We start from the raw sequence: 20,018 nt of genomic DNA, 5'->3' as shown, positions 1-20,018 counted from the left end.
GTCATCACTAACAGCAGGCAAGAGCGGTAATGTAGGTGGTAAGGTAGTATACAAAGCAACACTGCTCACACTCAGAACACCCCAACCATCGCTAGGGCACAGGGCAGGCTGGAAAGGGAAAACCCTGGTGGTGTCATCACCAGCAAAAGAGTATACCTTGTCCCGGACGTTGACCTGGAGCCCACTCATGCTCATAAAATCTAAACCAAGAACTAATGGATACACCAACACATCTGCATCCAGTACTGCGGTAGGTACGAACCAACTGTTACCATGCATGCTGAACTCCAGCACTTTACATCCAATAGGATTTGCTTGCTGGCCATTCGCAAGATACATTGGTCCACCCTGCCATGATACAAGGGACTCATTGGGGCCTTTGATCTTATTCCACAGACTCACATGCAATAAAGTGTAAGTAGCACCTGTGTCCACAAGCGCTTTCCCATGACGCCGACGTACCGTGATGGGCACAACCAACTGTTTTAGACTAGTGGGCGGGTGAGATGGAGATCCCACAACACTAGTAGACTTTTGCTTCTGGTGGTTCTTGGCTGCAGGCTGACTAGCAACAGTAGCCATGGAACCTTTTTTACTGGACGCTGAAGTCTGTTTTGACTCTGACTTTTGCTGTCTACTGTATTTTGAGCTACCTGGGAAGACATGAAACTGAGGGCAGAACCCTGGTGCATGCTCACCATGGCAACGCCAACACAAAACCATTTCAGGTCTCTTTATAACCTTCTTTTCAGTTGTACCATTAGCTTTGTGAGATTCGTTCAGAGTTCTCCTGTACCTTTTCTGGTTTTCATAATCTACTTCTATTTGACTCCCAATGCGGATCATCTCATCTATGGAGGTAACCCGACCACGGAGCTGACATGCCAGAAAGGGATTCATAGCCTTCAATATTCTTTTTAAAATCTCATCATCTGTGGCCGAAGAGTGCCAATGTTTGATAAGTGCTTGAAAGGAGAAAACAAAGTCTCGTAGTGACTCATTTCTTCCTTGCACCCTGGTTCGAATCTGTTCTTCCAGAACATCAACATAGTCCTCGGGAAGAAAAGATGATAGGAAAGCTCTCTGAAATTCCTCCCATGAATGGATTTTCTCCCTAACAGTCTCCCACCAATCACGTGCAGAACCATGCAATACACTTCTCATGGTCGCTAGGATCTCACCATGGGTAAGTGGTTTCAGAGACAGGAAGTTACTGCATCTTTGCAAATACACCAAAGGATCTTTCTCATCCTGAGGCCCGCCATAGCAAGGGAAAAACATCTTAATTGGAAGTTTGCCATCAGTCACTCTACAACCATCATCCTGGAAAATTTCACCCTTAGGAGCAGCAGCTCCTGAGCAATCTGAAGGAACTCCCACAGGTGCGGAGGTAGGCAACAAAACCACATTTTTAACAACTGGAGAAACAGGATATGTGTGTGCTTGAGACGAAACTGCAACAGGTGTGACTGCTTCTTTAAGGACCCATTCCTCTCGCTTATGTATTGAATTGACCTGAGAATTGAGTGCACACTGTTGACGCACAAGAGACTCAAGGGTAGCCTGCACTGAACCCATCTGCTGTTGCAATGTATGCACCTCGGTCACCAGAAGTTGTACATCCTTGTTTTCAGTGACCGCGGATGTAATGGAGGTCATCAAGTTTTGACAGTCAGTAATCAGGGACTCTTGGAACTCAGACTGTGTTTGTTGTGCATTCCACTGAATGGCATTTATGCACTTTGAACCAAAATCCCTTACTTCTGCGAGCAAATGGTTACTTGCTTTCTCCACCACATTTGTTATGAGAGTAGTACACATTTTTAGAGCTTTATCGATGGGTATGCCCTTTGAAATGTTTGACAGCCACTCACGCTGCCAATCCACTGTATTTTTAAACACAAGTTTCATCGACTCTACAGCATTAGCAAAAATGACTAAATCCGAATCTGAGTGTTCCTGGGTGGGAGGAGCTACAGGAACTGGGGATGAAGGCGGAAGTAATAAGCCCTCTAAAGCCAAAAGAGGATGAGTGTCCAGAGACAATTGTGGTTCTACTGGAGCATCTACCCATCCCTCTTCATCATCATCATCATCATCATCCCGTAAGTGCACCTCCTGCCCAACTACAGGCATATCCAAGCTAACATTTAGAGAAAGCTCGGATTCCAATTCCGCAAGCGACGGTTCCAATGCGGTCATTGTAATGTCTGGATCTTCCCAAGACATGATGGATAGTCACTAGTAATTATTTGGACTAATAGTCAAGCCACACTCCAAATACACATTTCAGAAATATACACTCAAATACACTTGCTAAATAAATATCAGAAGATGGGACACAAAACTAAATCTCTTTATTGAAAGATTATGCTTTGTGTTACGTGTCCCTTCGTGGTTGCCAATTATGTGGCGGTACTGAGTTCCCCAGACTTTAGTTGTTCAGTCAGAACTGAAAATCTGTAATAACTGAAGTAAAGTACCTTCAAATTGTACTTAATTTTCCATCATTGATTAAGTCCACATGTCTGAGTTCAGTATTTTAGAGGTTGTAATAGGCGTTCTGCTGACCTCCAGTGTTACTCATGCAAACTACAAAAACTGCCCACAAATTGATTTGATACACATTAAACACCGCCTGAACAAACGTTATGTGGTGCACAGCTGTTGGAACCACCAGCTTGCTCACATACCAGAGGAGAACAGATGGAGCCGTCAGTATTCAGTGTGAAAACTATTGAACGAACCCCGCAGTCACATCTACCCTTCATCCACACGTCTCCTGAAGTCGTTTAAGGAGTTTCAAAATTACACTACGAGTTTATGAAAGAGATTTTTTACTGCGTCTCCACTCCAAATCAAACATGGTCGGTATCTGTCTTACTTATCAGCCTGCAGACACACCCCTCATATAGAAACTCCGGCATTCCTCAGCTGTCACTCTTTAGCAGACTGAAATTAGGTCAAAGATCCTGACACCTTCATTGTAAACAGAGCAGAGAATAGATGTCCTTGAGTACAAAACTGTAGGCTGGCGTTGTGAGAACAATGTTGTTATCACTTCTTGGCAGTGCGTTTTAATTCATTCATTTCATTGTTGGTGTACAGTTTGAAATGAGCTTACTTTTTCAGGCATTTTGAGGCAAAGCAATTCACGTTGACAGAAGCCAAGCGCACATCAGTCGGCTCAGTAGAATGAATAAACGTTGACGCATTGCAAAACACATGCAGCCAAAATGCCTTTTTTCATATAGGATTAAATTCCAGCAGACTGTGACCTAAACAATTCTTAAAGATACTTTGGAAAGGGATTCAAAAAAATATTTAACTGAACCCAGCACTGACACCCTGAAAAATAAAGCAACAGCCAGCAGGTATACATTACCAGGATGAATAACATGACAGGGAAGTTTGACCTTTTGGAAAATAAATATATTCTCTTTCTTGCTGAAAGCCGGAAAGAAGATTAATACCACTGTCATGTCTGTATAGGTGAATATGAAGAAATAGCCAGCAGCATGATTGATATTGATCTTCTCATGTGACATTCAGCAAGAAAGAGAAGAAGCACATTTCCCAAAATGTCAAATTATTCCTTTAAATGACTGTATTTTCCTTCCATATTTACGGACATAGCTTCCTGTTCACCCACTTCCTATTGTGATGCTATCAATCTCATACATTTAAATCGTCACATATCGGATAAGGGACATTTGAAACAGAGGACAAAGTCACATGGTAATTAGTGCCAACAGGATTAAGTCACATTGTGTCACAGGACGATACTGCTTTATGTTCACACCCTCACACTGGAATTTGTTGGCTCCAGCGACAATACACTGCTGACTCCAGCTGGTGATACAGCACCATAGCAACACAACAACACAATAAAACTGTATGCCAAAGTATAATCTCATAAAAGACGGCATAATCGTTATAATCTGAGCATGTCTTGCACATCTGTTTATGTAATAATACTGCAAATATTGCATGTTTTTATCTGTGACGGAAGTCAACAGTGGTCTTGTGAAGTTGAGGTCTGTGATGAGATCAAAACGGTGTAAATAACACCACGCAACACCACGCAACGTTGAGTCACTTTTCTTATTTTCTCTGTCTTTCTCTGCAAGACAATAGTTTTTAACTGTTCCACAATCAAGGATGGCGGGAAGGGGAGATTGTGTCTTTGCAGTGGCAGCAACAAAGCTGTGGAACAGCCTTCCACTATCAATCAAATGTTCCCCCACTGTTAAGACACTTTTAAGACAAATCTCAAACGACCTTTTGGTTGCTCGAAGTGATTTTTGTGTTCATTTTACCCCATTTAAGTTTTCCAGTGTTTTTTAGTCATAAAATTGCCTTTATTATTACCATTTATTTTATCATTACTATTTATTGTTATTATTGTCATTTGTATTTTATTGTTAACTTTGAATAATGTCTCTTTATTATTGCTGTGCCACTGTAAAGCACGGTTGTTTCTAAATGTGCTATATAAACAAAATTGATTGTATTTTTTGAAAAATAATTTCAACGGACAGCACATACTATACAGTAGACATATTTATTGATAGGTGACTTCACTGACTCTGCCCCTAACTCTCTTCATTCTACATTTAGATGCAGAGTTAATACACATACAGATACACATTTTAAAAAAACAACCCAGTGAAAGGCAGTTTAGAAACCGTCACATACAGTGGAGCACTTTCACCTCAGCCGAGCCTCCACACACAGGCTCGGCTGTTCTGCTTCTGTAGCTCGGAGGCTGCTCGGCTCCAAATATACAGTTCAAAAAAGCCTCTAGCACAAGTTCTCCTTGTCCTCCTCCAAAGAGTTCAGAACTGCAGCCTTGCAGTATATAGACGGCTCTTCTTGCATTGCTAATGTTGATGAGTAACAATATTCTGTGTGAGTTTACATGAAGACATTGTGGATAGAGGAATAAATAATGATTGATATTGTGATGTAGATCAAACAACGCAGAAACGACATGACACGAAGATACAGCATACTGTAGCTGCTGGTACTTGTAATATTGCACATTTCTATATATTTAATTTATTTACAAGACAATTGGAGTGAAGTATCTTCCCACAGTCCCTTTCCTCTCATTTTTCAGTGTCTGTGTGTCTCTCACGAAGACCGATAACCCGATCGACCGTTATCCCCGTCTGTCACCGCTTTCTCCAACATAGCAACAGCACCATTGCCAACACACAAGCAGCTCAACATTCGTCTCCAACTTGTGTTTATCATCTTCTTTGCTCTGAAGCTTCATCAATGTTTCAGACACGGCTGCCTTATAAGACGAGGGTGCAAACTCCTGTGCTCCTGCTTGATCTAACACAGCTTTCATCCAGAAATGTCCCTCCTCCTCTGAGCAGGCCTCAGTCCTGTCTGGCACAGAGGGACCTCCTACAGCTCACCGTTGTCACTGTGAGACAAAATGCAGCAGCTGGTCACACAAAGGACAAATTTCCCTCATGTCTAAACAATTCCCAGACTTGTGGTCAGTCGCACACACACTTCTCATACAGTGTTGGTGTGTGGTGGCTCTGTGGAGTCTGCCATTAAGGTCGTGTGTGTCGCGCTGGTGTCCATCATGCTGAGCTTCTCTGTGCCGTTCCTCGGTTCTTCCCTCCGTCTTCTCCTCCGCCAACACAATCTGCAGCTACGACTGACAGAGATGTAAACGTATTGTCATTTATCATTTATTTGCAGCAGTATTGGCAAAACCAGTTATAATCCTGCTTCCATTTTAAATGAACAGGTCAACAACACTTGGAAATGTGTTTATTCACTTTCTTGCCGAGAATTAGATGAGAAGATTGATAACACTCTCTCAGATATCTTTGCACTAAATATGAAGTCAGCAGCTGGTCAGCTTAGCTTAATATAAAGACTGAAAATAGGGGGAAACAGCCTGGCTCTGTTCAAACCAGCACCTCTAAAGCTCAATAATTAGCACATTATAGCTTGTTTGTTTAATACATACAAAAGTCGAAGCCCGATAGCTTTGGGGGAGAAGTTAACTACGAATTCCAAGGTTCATTTTGGCAACAAACATCCAGTCGATAGCTTAACATCCTGTGATGTGCACTGCTAACAAAAGGTGAAAGGCAAAGATTGAGAAAAACTATTTTACAATCTGCAGTTTACTTTTGGATTCTGGGACAATGTTGATGAATTTGGCAACTATGTCACCATGTCTTGCATTCCATGCTGATTCGTGCCTCTGACTGGCCGCCTCTCCATGGCAACAAAGGCCGAGGCTCAAGGGTATTGTAGTATTTAGACCCATTCGCCATGCCGAAATGAGAAAAAACTAACAAATTCCTCAAAAAAAAAGGAAACAAAAATAAAGGAGAGTCTCGTATTTGTATGTTTAGTAACATTGACGATATCATTTAAGGAAAATTCTGAAAGGAGAATATGAAAATTATCCAGAAGTTAAACATCTTTATGCTTCAGTCTTTTCACGGATTAACGAGAACGAGATATAAAGTGTTAACGGTGAGCTTTTGAGGTGCTGGTGGGTCGATTTGATTAACTTTGGACAGAGCTGTTTACCCTGTTTCTAGTCTTTATGCTAAGCTAAGCTAACTGTCTCCTGGCTCCAGCTACATCTTTACCACACAGACATATCGATGAGTAGTATCAATCTTCTCATTTAACTCTTGGCAAGACAGTGAATAAGCATATTTCCCAAAATGTCAAAGCATAAAAGCTTACCGTGAACAAATGCAGATGAATACAATGACAATAATGAGGAGAACGAGCCCTACGATGACGCAGACAATTATGATTTCTCGTTTCTCCGCTATCCGCCAGTCTAGGTCCAGATATGCACACCTGGAGCCATGGTAACCACGCTGACACCTGAGACAAAGAAAGAGCAGACAATGAAACAACACTACTGCCTCTTTCATCGGTTCTGTTATCAGTCACTTTGAATTTCTCCTTCCCGTCCTTCTTACAGCCACACCGTTCTCAATCACCGTTATCTCCATCTTTTCGCAGTAGACGTCTCTCACCTGCAAGACGGCGCCTTCTGTTCTTTAATGTAACGACACTCCCCGTGGATGCAGTAGTGTCTTAGTTCCTCAGGACATTTTGAGAAGTGGCCAGTCCACTCTCCTGTGTCTCTTGGGTCTGCTGGAGAAATTAAATTTAAAAAAAAGTTCAGACAATTCAAGCATAACAACATTTGATCATCAGCATATAAACTAATGGACAGTGAAAGTATGACTCTCATATGCTATTGTGTTCAAAGGAATAGTTTGATATTTTGGGATTATTCACTCATTTAAAATGTCAAACTATTTCTGTAACTGTGTCACGTTCTGTCAGCTTGCTTCTTCGACTTACACCCTCACTTCTGGCATGGCCAGTTATAAATAGACTGTTTGCAATACGATCCAGAGAAAAGTCCTGATGAATCACTGCCAGGAAAAGCCTAGTGTCGTCAAAGTCTCATTAACCACGTGTCTCAATTATTACAATTCCTAAGTAAATGAAACACATGTGGATAAAGTTACACTACAGTTCCCATTCTCCCTGTGTATCTCTTCCCACTTTTCCCTCCAGAAAACACACCCTAACACAGCTGCTAGTGGGCCATAACGCTGAACTTCTGACCCCCGACGTCACACATATTGCTTCTTGCAGTATATTACAGGCTGCCGCTATCTTTACCGCCCATTATCTTTGAAAATGAGCTCGTAAAAGAATACTGCCGTTCAGGTGACATCAATGAGAGCGCTTCAGTTGTTGGCTGAAACATGAGATCCAGCTTGCTGCCATAGTCTCGTTGTTGAAAAGGAAAATATCCAATTACAAAGTTCGAAGGAATAGTTTTGAAAATATGTGTGTTTGCATTCTTGGCGAGAGATGAGAAGATTGATGTCTGCAGAACTTGGTTAGATTAGCTTATCTTAACAGCTAGCCTGGAAAGGAATCAAAACGTCCACGAGCTCTTAAGATAACTAATTAACATGTTCTATCGCATTTGTTTAATCTGTACAAAAAACACACTCCTGTAAAAATAAGTTGTGGCTTTAGGGGGAGTTGAGTGATGAGTTAACCCTCTTATTACTAAGTTAAACTTCTGTTGGTTGTAGCTTCATATTTAGCACACCGACATCAATCTTCAAGGAAGCAAAGAAGAGCGTCTCAAAATGTTGAACTATCCATTATTTTAAAGTTTATTTTGATAAAGCAGCTCCTAAAGCACTTGTTAAAATGAAAAAATATTGTTGTTTTCTCCTTTGAAATAAAAAAAAAGACTAAAATAATTTTAAGGAATTGAATTTTACAAGTACAATTTGTTGTAATAGGAACTCAGCAGAGTAGAGCTGTGACAACTTTTCAACTATTAAATTAACCGCCAACTACTTTGATAATCGGTTTGAGTAATGTTTTTAAGAAAAAAGTCTAAATTCTCTGATTACAGCTTCTTAAATGAGAATATGTTCTTGTTTCTTTACTCCTCTATGACAGCAAACTGAACATCTTTGAGTTGTGGACAAAACAAGACATTTGAGGACGTCATCTTGGGCTTTGGGAAACACTGATCGACTTTTTGTTTTACAATTTTCTCACATTTTATAGACCAAACAACTAATCGATTAATCAAGAAAAGAATCATTAGTTGCAGCCCTACAGCAGAGTTAGTTGACCCAAGAGTTTATTGTATTTTTCAAAGACACAGAGAAGTTGCCAACAATCATTTTAACTCCTCCTCTGCTCTCTGGACAGTCTGGAATATATTTACTTCACAATTAACTGCTCTTTTTTTTCCCCTGTTAAGTGTTTCAATGCGTCGGCGTGTTTGCACGTTTATATCCACATCTGTGCTTTGCCCAATCTTCCATTAAAACCTCCACCTTAAAACTTCAAAGCAACCATTTATGACTCCCGCCCCCCCCCCTTCACTCTCCTGCTCCCCACCTGTCCATATCTACCTGTGCAATTGTCTCTGTTGCCATGGCGATGACAGAGGGACACAGTTCGATTGGTAGACTCGTCGGTGGCATTCCATTCTGCCAGGGAGTATTTGCATAAGGCCAGAGCTGCAGCCAGAAACACAAACAAAAAGCTGATCACACACACACACACACACACACACACACACACGTACACACACTCACAACAAACAAATATATGCATGTGCACAATTGTGCAAACATTTGAACCAATTTGTGACCACATTCCACATAAAGTGTAGGATCTACAAAAGAGATGACAGGAAAAAAAACACATGATCACAATCGTAGTTATTGGAGAATAGCTGCTGAGTCATGCCAGCCAGCCTTGTAGGGTAGATTTCCCTGGTTCACGCCCACTTCAGTCTCCCTCTCACACACTTTTACTGCTCTAAAAAGAAATCATATTAACAGCCCTGGTCACTCTTAAAGCAGACGTACATTTTACCAAAGACTGTGTAAACCTATGAGAATATAGCAATATCGTATTTAATTCTACGTTAGGGAAGCCTGTTTTGACAATGACTTCTAATACATACGTATATTGCTGGTGTATTCATCCAATAATTACCCACCTGTACAAATATAGCTCAGCAGGAAGAGCACTATCTTCAAACCTGCATTACTCTGAAGGCACATGCATGATGAAAAGGTGCGTCAACAATCAAAACAAAATAGAAGTAGCTATTTATAGTGCCATTTTAACACTATGTTTGTCCCTTGAGAAGATATTTATCACCAGGAACACATGTTAAAAATAATAATTATATGTAAACATCACTTCAACGTGGTCTGTCTGACATATTATTAAAACCCCTCTTCTGTTTAATAAGTATGGAAGGATAAAACAACTCACCTGTTACTATCCCTACATAGAGTCTGTACACCTTGGCCATCTCCTCACTTGATAAAAGCGCTCATCCGGTACATGGAAGTTCAGTGTCATTTGCGTAAAGAGATGAAACCGGGTCGATCCTTTCTCAGAGGTCAATGACCTTTGAAAAAGGTGTGGATAAGCGGTGGAAGATCCCCAGTGGTGTGTCGTATTGTGGTCCTTCATTGATGGCAGTTAGGTTCATAGTCATCCAGGAAAGCTTGAGGCTGTAACCAAAATATACCCCCACACACACACACACAGTCCAAAGTGTCTCTCTAGACTGAGACTGCACTACAGTGTGTGTGGGAATAAAAAGAGAGGGGTGGCACTGAAACCCGACTCTGCTCTCTGCTCTCTGCTCCCCGCCCATACCTTTAAAGGAGAATACGACTCCATTCAAGCTCGTCAGGTTATTTCCTCGTCACATAATAACTGCGCCTTTATACCTGGCTTTCCTTTTGAATGAAGCGACAGGCGGAGAAACTCACTGACAAAGAAAACAACAGTCTGTTGAACATCAAAGCATTTCAGGATCATTTCATTTATATGTTCTATTGTGCTGTCTTTTGGAGGAACATGCACATGCATACATGACCTGAGTTTTGCAGGTTTGCTGGTCCAAAATCAGACATTGATGCAACCTGCTGCAACATCTGGACTTCTGGTTTGCTCTAGATTGATTCCTGCAAATTCTGAATCAACTGGAATAAAGTTTAATGTGAAAGTTCAAATGGCTGCAATGGCTTGAATATTTCCATTTCATGTTTCACTACATTTCAGAAGGAAGTATTGTACTTTTTACTCTGTAGTTGACTTTAAATTTAAAATTTAAAATTCAGATTTTATAAACAAAACATATGATTAGCTTAAAAAATATGAAGCATTGTCACAGATTTGACCAACAGTATAAAAATACTTAAAATTAGCTCCACCACAACAACAGTAAAGTAGCTGCTTACGCATTAATACATCAGTGATAGATCTTATCAAGATCGTATAATATAATATATAACACTCACACGGGCCTTTTTTCATAATTGAATACTAGTACTTTAACTTTTAAAACATACAATTTACTGATAATACTTATACACATGCTGACATCTTTATTATTGTACCTCTATATGTTGGGAAAATGGTACAGACATGGACCCTTTCTCAGTTTGGAACATAAATGTACCAGATCAACCAAGAAAAAGTACATATTAGTACCTTATAGATCAACAATGACCCCTTGAGGGTACATCACCAGAATGTGCACAATTTTTTCTGACAGTGTATACTTTTACCTAAGTGCCTAACATTTTCAATGCAGGGCTTTAACTTTTAATTATTTATTTCTACATTGTTGTATTGCTACTTTTACTGCAGTAAAATATCTGAATACTACTTTCACCACCGGCTGAAATGAAGTGTGATATTTTTGTTCCCGAGACATGACCAGCAGATGGCATAAGTTGACACTTTCCTTTAATAATTAAATAACTATATTTTCAACACCTAAAATTGTACTCGTGGTTAAGTTTTGGTTTATAAGTTTATGTATAAACCAGCCTGTCTCATGCCTTTCCTATGATTTAATATGCATATGAGAAAGAGGTCACTCATTTAAAGGGAAAAAAATCATGAGAAAGGACAGGATAGTCAGTGGAAAAAACAGTTTTCCATCACTCAAAGGAATCAGTTTATGTGTGAAAATTAGGTTTTACACTCTGGTAATTTATTAAAAGCTCCAGAACAGAATACACTGCAGCATACAGTAAGTATGAAAAGCTTTCTTCTGTCAAACCTGTTGGTATTTTGCATGTTATATAGGATTAAAAATATATAAAATGTATATTTCTGTCTTAGAGAGACTGAAGAAAATGTTAATTCTCTGCATCCCATTCTGTTTCTGCTCATTCTCATGCAAGAAGTGTCAAAAAGGAGGAACATCTGATGCCCTCAGTGTACATCTGAGCAAAGGCTGTAAGGAAAGGAGGCACTAAAAGGAAGGAAAACTATTGAGACACGTCCGAGAGGAGTGAGAGGAAAAGGAAGTGACAAAGTAGAGAGTCGTCTCATGACAGGCTAGACCTCTTTTAGGCTGATGTTTCTGGGGTGATTGTCTACGTCTTCAAATATAAAAGTTAGATTTTATACAGAAAATAAATAAAATAAACTGACAGATGACTAAACATCCATGAATAAAACATGATTGTAGAAGTAAAACATGATTCACTCTGGTGATTCATGTTTTACTTCTACACTTGCATAGCCTTGAGCTTGTAAATAAGGTCCAAAATCTTTAAAAGCTCAAACGCTGAGTGAGGTGTGACTCTCTGTTGAGTGTCTTTGCAGTTTTGAACAGGAAGACACAGTTTCCTCTCTCTGGCTGTGCTCCTAACTTAGACGGAACATCAGGAAGCTCGGACGCCGAGAGATTCCAAGGCGTAATTTAGAGCCCGGCTATAAACATCCGCTAATCACTGTTAGACTCTACCACTGTCCACTGTAGTTATTTAAATAAAGACTAAGATGCAGTACGTTTCTGTAAAGCCTTTTAATAATGTTTTTAAAAAAAGCAAATTGTATGGCCATGTAGAAAAACAAGACGTTTATTTGAAAAATGAATTGTGAAAGCAAATTTTTTATGTGCTTTTCTATTTAAAAAATGGATACAGACAAAATGGAATGATTGTCTTCTGTGAGTGAGATGCCACAGTTGTTTCTACTCCTTCCTCCTCTGTAAAAAAAAGTGCAAATGTTTTTATTCCTCATTTGAAATTCTGCTATATTAATAAGAAGCTGTAAACTTAGTTGAACTCTGACCTTCACACTACAGCACAGGAGCGTGGCTCTCTGAAGGGGTTGCTGCCTGTGGGTACTCCGACCAGCAGCGCATCTTTACCTGCGTTCTGCAGACAGTACTGCTGGAGCTCTGCAGCCGCCTGGGACACCTGGGAACATAAACACAGACATATTTATCTATATGGTACCACTTTCTGATCAATTAACCAATATAAAAGCTTTATAAGCATTAATTAATGGCTTTATTAATGATTAATGAATCATTTACTAATACTTTATAGATCAGTTAAGCCATTAATACGAATAGAATAGGGTTGCCTGATGTTTTCATGCTCCTTCAGCATCAACTGACCTTCTATTAATGATTTATTAACATTTATAATTGCAGGTGACTGACAACGTTTTGCTGTAGGCCTGTTAGAAATTGAAAAGATCCTTTATTAAGGATTTGTTGACATTTGTAACTACAGACTTGATGGGTTATTAGAAAGTGAGAAACACAACACCCTTTATTAACAACTTACTAATAAGTAAGTTGTTAAATTAGGATTTAAAACAACAAGAAAACAAACAACATGTTAAAGGCAGCTGAACAGAGGATAACAAGCTAAAAGGAGTAAAGAAATGTGCAGTACAATGTAAGCGATTAATACAAAACTAAGAAATAATAGCAACAATCAACGCAACCTAAAATCACATTACAGTACAGAAGACATAAGTAAAGCCATCAAGATTACTTACAATTACTTAATAAACCTAGAAAAATACACTAATAAAAATGTTATTGTAAAATAAAGCCCAAAATTAAACTGTTAAATCTAATACTAGTGTGTGAAAATAACAAATTTAAACAAATCAAGAAAAGCTCATCAGTCAACCCTAAAAACTCTCACATTCTTTAAGTGTATAATATTTTTTCTGTCTTTACCTTGATTCTCTCCACGCTGGCCTCGAGCTTCAGTTGTTCTACCAGCCGTCGCATGTTGGATAAATTGGAATTAGAGGTCATGTTGGTGGGAATTGTTTTGGGTTAGAGAAAGAATCCTTGTATCCTTGTAAAGAAAAAGTCCCCTTCAGTCTTTCAACACAGGAGCTGACTGCACTAATGAGCAGCAAAATGCTGGAGGAGGAAGGACTGGCCGGGTTTCTTTCCAAATGACCTCAGTCCACTTCACTAAAGAAACAAGGAGAGATGGAAGCACACTGACGTGTACTTGATACACTTATTTAAGTAGTTAAACATATTCATTTTGTATTGTATTCATTTTATTAGTGTACTTGTATAGAAATGCTGTTTTTTGTTTGTTTCTTTGATGTTTATGATACAAAAAAAAAACATTTTTTCCCAGTGAAGAAGAAGAAAAAGAAGAAGAAGAACATAAACAAGAACAAGAGAGAGAGATATGGAATACGGTCCTTGAAGAGGTGAGGAGACAAAATGGAAAAGGGGGAGGAAGGAGAGAGAGGACAAGTGAGAAGAACAGGACAAGGATGGGAGGAAGAGGAAGTTAAGTGAAAGGAACGACAAAGGAGGTGGAAAAAGAGGAAGAGAGGGAGAAGGAGTACGAGTGCAAGAGGAAGAAGAATGAAAACAGATGATTGACGACAGGATGAGGATGAGGAGAAGATGAAGGAGGACGAGGAAACGTCATGGGAGGAGAACGAGGGGGAGGACAAGAGCATTGCAGAGGTGGAAAAGGAAGGAAAGGAAGGGAACAAGTTACTAACTTGAGGGAACAACTTACTAACTTAAGGGAACGACTTACTAACTACAGGGAACAACTTACTAACTTAAGGGAACGACTTACTAAATAGAGGGAACAACTTACTAACTTAAGGGAACGACTTACTAACTACAGGGAACAACTTACTAACTTAAGGGAACGACTTACTAACTAGAGGGAACAACTTACTAACTTAAGGGAACGACTTACTAAATAGAGGGAACAACTTACTAACTTAAGGGAACGACTTACTAAATAGAGGGAACAACTTACTAACTTAAGGGAACGACTTACTAACTAGAGGGAACAACTTACTAACTTAAGGGAACGACTTACTAACTACAGGGAACAACTTACTAACTTAAGGGAACGACTTACTAACTACAGGGAACAACTTACTAACTTAAGGGAACGACTTACTAACTAGAGGGAACAACTTACTAACTTAAGGGAACGACTTACTAACTTGAGGGAACAACTTACTAACTTGAGGCTTCGTACATGCTTTTCTTTATTTTATTTTTTATTTTATTGTCTGTGTAAATGTTTATGTCTATTGTAATATCTGCTCAGTTTTGAGGCTGATAACTTTGTTACTGTAATGATTTTTACCTTATACTGTTTGTAAATTCATTCATCTTGTGAAAGAAAGTGGATCATATCAGTCCAGTTCTGAGGTCTCTACACTGGCTCCCTGTCTCTCAGAGAATTGATTTCAAAATACTGCTGCTGGTTTACAAAGCACTAAATGGTTTAGGGCCAAAATACATTTCTGATCTTCTGCTATGTTATGAACCATCCAGACCTCTCAGGTTAATCTGGATCAGGTCTGCTTAGTGTCCCATAGAGTCACAACTAAACATGCAGAAGAAGCAGGGTTCAGTTTTTATGCACCAAATATCTGGAACAAGCTCCCAGAAACCTGCAGGACCAACTCCAACTCTGACTTCTTTTAAATTAAAGCTTAAAACTTTCCTGTTTGCTGCTGCCTTTTATTAAACCAGATCTTATACTGCACTAGAGCTTATACGATTGTGTGTTATACTGTGGCAGCTGCCAATTCTCTGGTGCTTGCTGTTGTTTCCTTTTCCCTGGTGTTTTTTGGTTGAGTTGCTGAGTGATTAGAGGGTTATTCAGTTCACCTGTTGCGCAGGGTGTGGGGACTGGCTCTTAAATGATAGTTGAGAGCAGCTTGGTGCATTCCCCTCTTGGCCAATCAGGGTGTAACGACGCCCTTTCTGTAGGGCTTAAAAGAGGAGGGAAACTGCACACCCAGTGTCATTCTGATCTCTCCTTCACTCAATGCAACATGTGTTATCAGCTTTACCAGAAACTCTGGTCTGTTTTGGGCCCTTTTGGGATTCTGTGATCTTTGTGTTTTGTTTGTTGAGAGTGTTGACTCTCCTAGTTGGGGAAACAAGTTAAGTGCCAACCAATTGGGTTACCTGCACTGGGACGATTAGGTACTATTTGTGCAACGATCTGGCTTGCCTTACAATAGCCTAACGCCTGCAGGCTGTATTTTTGTATTCTATTCATTTGTTGATTTTCAATGAAACCCTTTATACCCATTTCTTTTAGTGTATTTTATTTGGGAAAACTTTAAAGGAGGGTAAAAGGAAAAACACAAACCAATATTTCAGTTTCCTTAATTGTTTGTTAATATAGAGGCATTTGTTCATTATTGAAGAGGCATTTGTTCATTATTATTATTAAGAAGGCATTTTATTTTATATTATTATGTGGATGGGAACTGTTTTTCAGTTCTGACTGAACAACTAAAGTCTGGGGAACTCAGTACCGCCACAATACTCTATTTTAGCTCCTATCCTAAAGCTTTTATTTGTAGCTTGTTTTTATTTTCTAATCTTTAATGTTTTTATAACTGTTTTAATTATGTCTTAATGTTCTTTTGCACTTGTTCTTGAATGTTTATATAAAGCACTTTGAATTGCCCTGTTGCTGAAATGTAATACTGTTGTTTGGCTCTGCGCATGTGCTCGTCCAGGCTGCCTGAAAGTGCTGTGAAACGTCGTGCTGCAGCTGAACTGTAAACTACTAGCATGTGATCAGCTTTTTGCATGCAGACTTTCAACCCATGACAGCCACATGCATGGCTCTAATGAACTACAACACCGTCTGCCTCTTGTCCTCATTGGTCTGCAGGTGATTAACAAACAGGATTGGCTGTAAGTAGCTTGTAAACATCACAGGAGAACCTCCTCCTCTTCTCCTATGTGTTGAAACGAGGAAATAATGAGCTAAAAAGCAACACTTTAAGTCTCTGAAGTTGTGCCTGAGACTTTAGCAGACATGGTGGAGGTGTTTACCGGTCGGACTCTGGTGAATAAAGACGGGGATTTAGTGGATCCCGACGAGGCGTTGAGGAACAAAGTGGTGGGGATCTACTTCTCTGCAGGATGGTGTCCTCCTTGTCGAGACTTCACTCCCATCCTGTGTGATTTCTACACGGAGCTGGTGGAAGAGAGCGAACCTGCAGCTCAGTTTGAGATAGTTTTTGTCTCCTCTGACAAATCCACCGATGACATGGTTGAATATTATCATGATATGCACGGAGACTGGCTGGCTCTGCCTTGGACGGATGAGTACAAGCAGTGAGTGTCAAGAGCTTCATGAGAAGTCAATGCAACTCTGGTTATTTTATAAAGTGCATGAATGACATGCATGTCAAAGACATACTTGGCTGCACTTGATTGTGCTTTATTTGTCTTATATCTTCTTAGGATTTAACACTCTTTCCACATGCAGCTCAGTAGTCTGTGCTCCAGCTTATGCACAATGCTTATAAGGGTCACCCTCTCAGGGATTAGGGTTAAGTGCCAGGTCAGACAAACTGTCTCCCACACCTGAGAGTGACTCTTAAGATTGATTTTTTTATGGTTTACTTTAATATTGTTTGTCTCTGAATGTCATGTTGCATTGAATCAGTGTCGAACATTGTTAACACATTACATCAAAAGTACTTATTATGAAGGCATAACATTGTCATGTCAGTGATATGTTATTGTATATTATATACCCTTGGATTATAATTACTGATGCATGAATGGGTAAGTATTTTGTTTATTTGTTTTGCACAATTTAAGACTATACAACATAACAAAGAAATAAATAAATGAATAATATACAGTGCAGGAGACAAGATTAATATGAATAAATAATAGTAATACATAATAGTGATAACAAACAATTAGGACAAGATGTATCTAATAACAACAATAACAATACTGTAAATATATTTAAAAAATACAAACGTGTTTGTGTGTGTGTGTGTTGCGTGGAAGTGTATGGTTAGTGTTTGTGAGGAGGATATTGATTTAAATATCTATAAAGGCTTCTGGGCAATCGTAACCAAACAACATTGTGAGTGGGAAAAAATAAAAAACATAAAAACAGATACAAGGACAACATGGGGAAAAGCAATTACAAGACAGCAATTAAATGTCCCTTTAAGCGACTTCTGAAACATTTGACAGATGATCAGTTTATTGATAGATGTGAAAAGCTACTCCATAATTTGGTTCCCATAAATCTTATTGAAAATCGACCCCTACTAGTAGTAATGTTTGTTGATGGTCAAGATGAAGGTAACTTAAATTTATTAAAAAATATACTGCTTTGTACTAGTTAAACCAATAACAATGCTTGGGCTGCAACTGACTATTATATTCATTATCGATTAATCTGCTGTTTACCTTCTCGATAAATCAATTATTTGATTTCGAAAATGTCAGAAAAAGGTGATAAAAAATTCCAGGAGCCCAAGGTGATGTCCTCAGATGTCTCATTTTGTCCAACCAACAGTTAAAACCCCCTAAAATATTCAGTTTACAATCATTTAACAGTAAGAAACCCATCAAAAATGTACATTTGAGATGCTGGAACCAGAGAATTTGGCCATTTTTGTATTGTATTATTATTGTGTATGCAATATTTCAATGTTGAAGCTGTTCAAGGGGAAGCTTATTCGCTGTGTAATTAAATCAATAACAACAATTAAAAATTGATCACATGAAATATTAATCTGTATAGCTGTCAATGTAGAAGTACAAAAAATGGTGCTTAAAATGGAAATATGAAAGCAAAGTACTAAAGCTGCATCGATTAGTTGATTAGTCGATCAACAAATAAATTCAAACTATTTTGATGTTAAGTTAATTGTTTGTTTGTTTTTTTAAGCAAAAATTAGACATATTTTCTGGGTCCAATTTGTGAAATGTGAGAATTATAATAATTATAACAGGCATGTTTCACTATATTTGCTGACATTTTATAAACAAAAAGATTATTTGAGAGAAATCATGGGCAGATTTATCATTATCCAGTATAGATTTTTTAAGATGATTATGTCTTGGTTTGTAAAACATGAATCTTTAAAGAATCTTGTAGCTATAAATGTCAAATAAAGGCAGTGGAGTAAAATGTACAGTATTTCTATCTGAGGAGTAAAAAAAAAAAAAAAAATTGCATGTAATGGAAATATTAAAATAAAAGTATCTGAGATTTGTACTTATGTACCATACCTGAGTAAATATACTTTGTTACGTTGCAGCTGTTTGTTTGTTTGTTTGTAATAAATACCTTTCTATGTCTCCTTTCTCTCTCAGTGAGTTGAAGCAGCGCTACAAGATCACAGCGGTGCCCAAACTGGTGATCGTGAAGGAGGATGGCGACGTGATCACAGACAAGGGCAGGAAACAGATCAGAGACCGTGGCCTGGCGTGCTTCAGGTCCTGGCTGGACGCCGCAGAGATCTTCCAGAACTTTAAGGGTTAGGAAACAACGACAACAAGGAACACGTCAACCCATCTTTACACGAAGGGCTACTGAAAAACCAAAGTCAAATATTTCTACGTTCACTTTAGTTCAGTGGTTCCTTACCTGGGGATGAAGGGTCAGACTAATTAAAAGGATATCAAAAGAACAAATTATACAAAAATATGTTTATTTATTGCGATTTTTCTCTAAGTTTTGCTTTTTTTTCATCAACTACTGGATATATTTGACCCCTAAGCATTCAAAATTCCTTCGAATGAAACAATCTGAGAAGGAAAAAATCTAACTTTGCTTCAATTGCTCACGAATAGATATGGATTTGTGTTTTAAGGGTTCACAAGCTAAAAAGGTTGGCAAACGCTGCTTTAAACATCCTATGCATTTAAGACAAACCTCAGGCGTGTCCATTATAAATCATATGTGAAAAATGCTCTGTGCATTTAGTAAGATACAAGCCAGCTACTGTAGTATTTAAAATGCATTCATTGATGTTTTTATAAGCTTGTTGACTAATTAATTGCTTTTATTAAGTAGATATCTTTATGCTTTTGTATATTTAAAGTTGGACTTGTAGTTCTACTTTGAGCTGCTCTGTATATTTTTGTATTTTTATTTTATATGAGTTGTTAAGTTGGTTATTATTAAAAAAAAGATATATATTCTGAGATTTATTGTGTTTTATCTCACATTCCTGCTATAATGTCAAGGAGCCTCTGCATGTGTCCCATGTTTTATGAACAAACAAAATGATTCCCCGTGGCCTCGTTAGGATGCAGAAAGCCCACAGGACTTTTTTTCCAACATGCTGGCTGGCACATTCACATCCTTCTCCTAATTGCCTTC

The 20,018-nt window shown here is 38.7% G+C and overlaps 3 protein-coding genes across 8 annotated transcripts; 1 reads left to right on the top strand and 2 right to left on the bottom strand.

Moving 5' to 3' along the window:
- Nucleotides 1–4,545: 4,545 nt before the first annotated feature.
- Nucleotides 4,546–10,168, bottom strand: btc (betacellulin, epidermal growth factor family member). Of its 4 annotated transcripts, none has more exons than XM_037753362.1 (6): nucleotides 9,844–10,167; nucleotides 8,967–9,074; nucleotides 7,038–7,158; nucleotides 6,736–6,882; nucleotides 5,530–5,680; nucleotides 4,546–5,437 (listed from the first exon to the last, which is right to left on the bottom strand). In XM_037753362.1, the coding sequence occupies exons 1-5, from the start codon at nucleotides 9,881–9,883 to the stop codon at nucleotides 5,533–5,535; spliced, it is 564 nt and encodes a 187-aa protein (XP_037609290.1). In that variant the 5' UTR covers nucleotides 9,884–10,167; the 3' UTR covers nucleotides 4,546–5,437; nucleotides 5,530–5,532. The 4 variants fall into 4 exon arrangements, with proteins under 4 accessions (XP_037609290.1, XP_037609292.1, XP_037609291.1 ...); XM_037753364.1 differs by having other exon boundaries at nucleotides 5,539–5,680; XM_037753363.1 differs by having other exon boundaries at nucleotides 4,546–5,680; nucleotides 7,038–7,155; nucleotides 9,844–10,168.
- A 2,223-nt stretch (nucleotides 10,169–12,391) lies between these two features.
- Nucleotides 12,392–13,766, bottom strand: gng10 (guanine nucleotide binding protein (G protein), gamma 10). Its single transcript, XM_037753365.1, has 3 exons — nucleotides 13,583–13,766; nucleotides 12,676–12,803; nucleotides 12,392–12,589 (listed from the first exon to the last, which is right to left on the bottom strand). Exons 1-2 carry the CDS (start codon nucleotides 13,661–13,663, stop codon nucleotides 12,678–12,680), a joined length of 207 nt encoding a protein of 68 aa, XP_037609293.1. The 5' UTR covers nucleotides 13,664–13,766; the 3' UTR covers nucleotides 12,392–12,589; nucleotides 12,676–12,677.
- Nucleotides 13,767–16,381: 2,615 nt separating this feature from the next.
- Nucleotides 16,382–19,842, top strand: nxnl2 (nucleoredoxin like 2). 3 transcript variants are annotated; one of them, XM_037752843.1, is made up of 3 exons: nucleotides 16,382–16,567; nucleotides 16,690–16,993; nucleotides 19,007–19,842. In XM_037752843.1, the coding sequence occupies exons 2-3, from the start codon at nucleotides 16,692–16,694 to the stop codon at nucleotides 19,173–19,175; spliced, it is 471 nt and encodes a 156-aa protein (XP_037608771.1). In that variant the 5' UTR covers nucleotides 16,382–16,567; nucleotides 16,690–16,691; the 3' UTR covers nucleotides 19,176–19,842. The 3 variants fall into 3 exon arrangements, with proteins under 3 accessions (XP_037608771.1, XP_037608769.1, XP_037608768.1); XM_037752841.1 differs by having other exon boundaries at nucleotides 16,687–16,993; XM_037752840.1 differs by having other exon boundaries at nucleotides 16,382–16,993.
- Nucleotides 19,843–20,018: the final 176 nt, after the last annotated feature.

This window comes from Sebastes umbrosus, chromosome 19 (assembly GCF_015220745.1).
Source record: "Sebastes umbrosus isolate fSebUmb1 chromosome 19, fSebUmb1.pri, whole genome shotgun sequence".
In the NCBI taxonomy this organism is placed as follows: domain Eukaryota; kingdom Metazoa; phylum Chordata; class Actinopteri; order Perciformes; family Sebastidae; genus Sebastes; species Sebastes umbrosus.
This window is presented reverse-complemented; position numbering and strand designations above follow the sequence as displayed.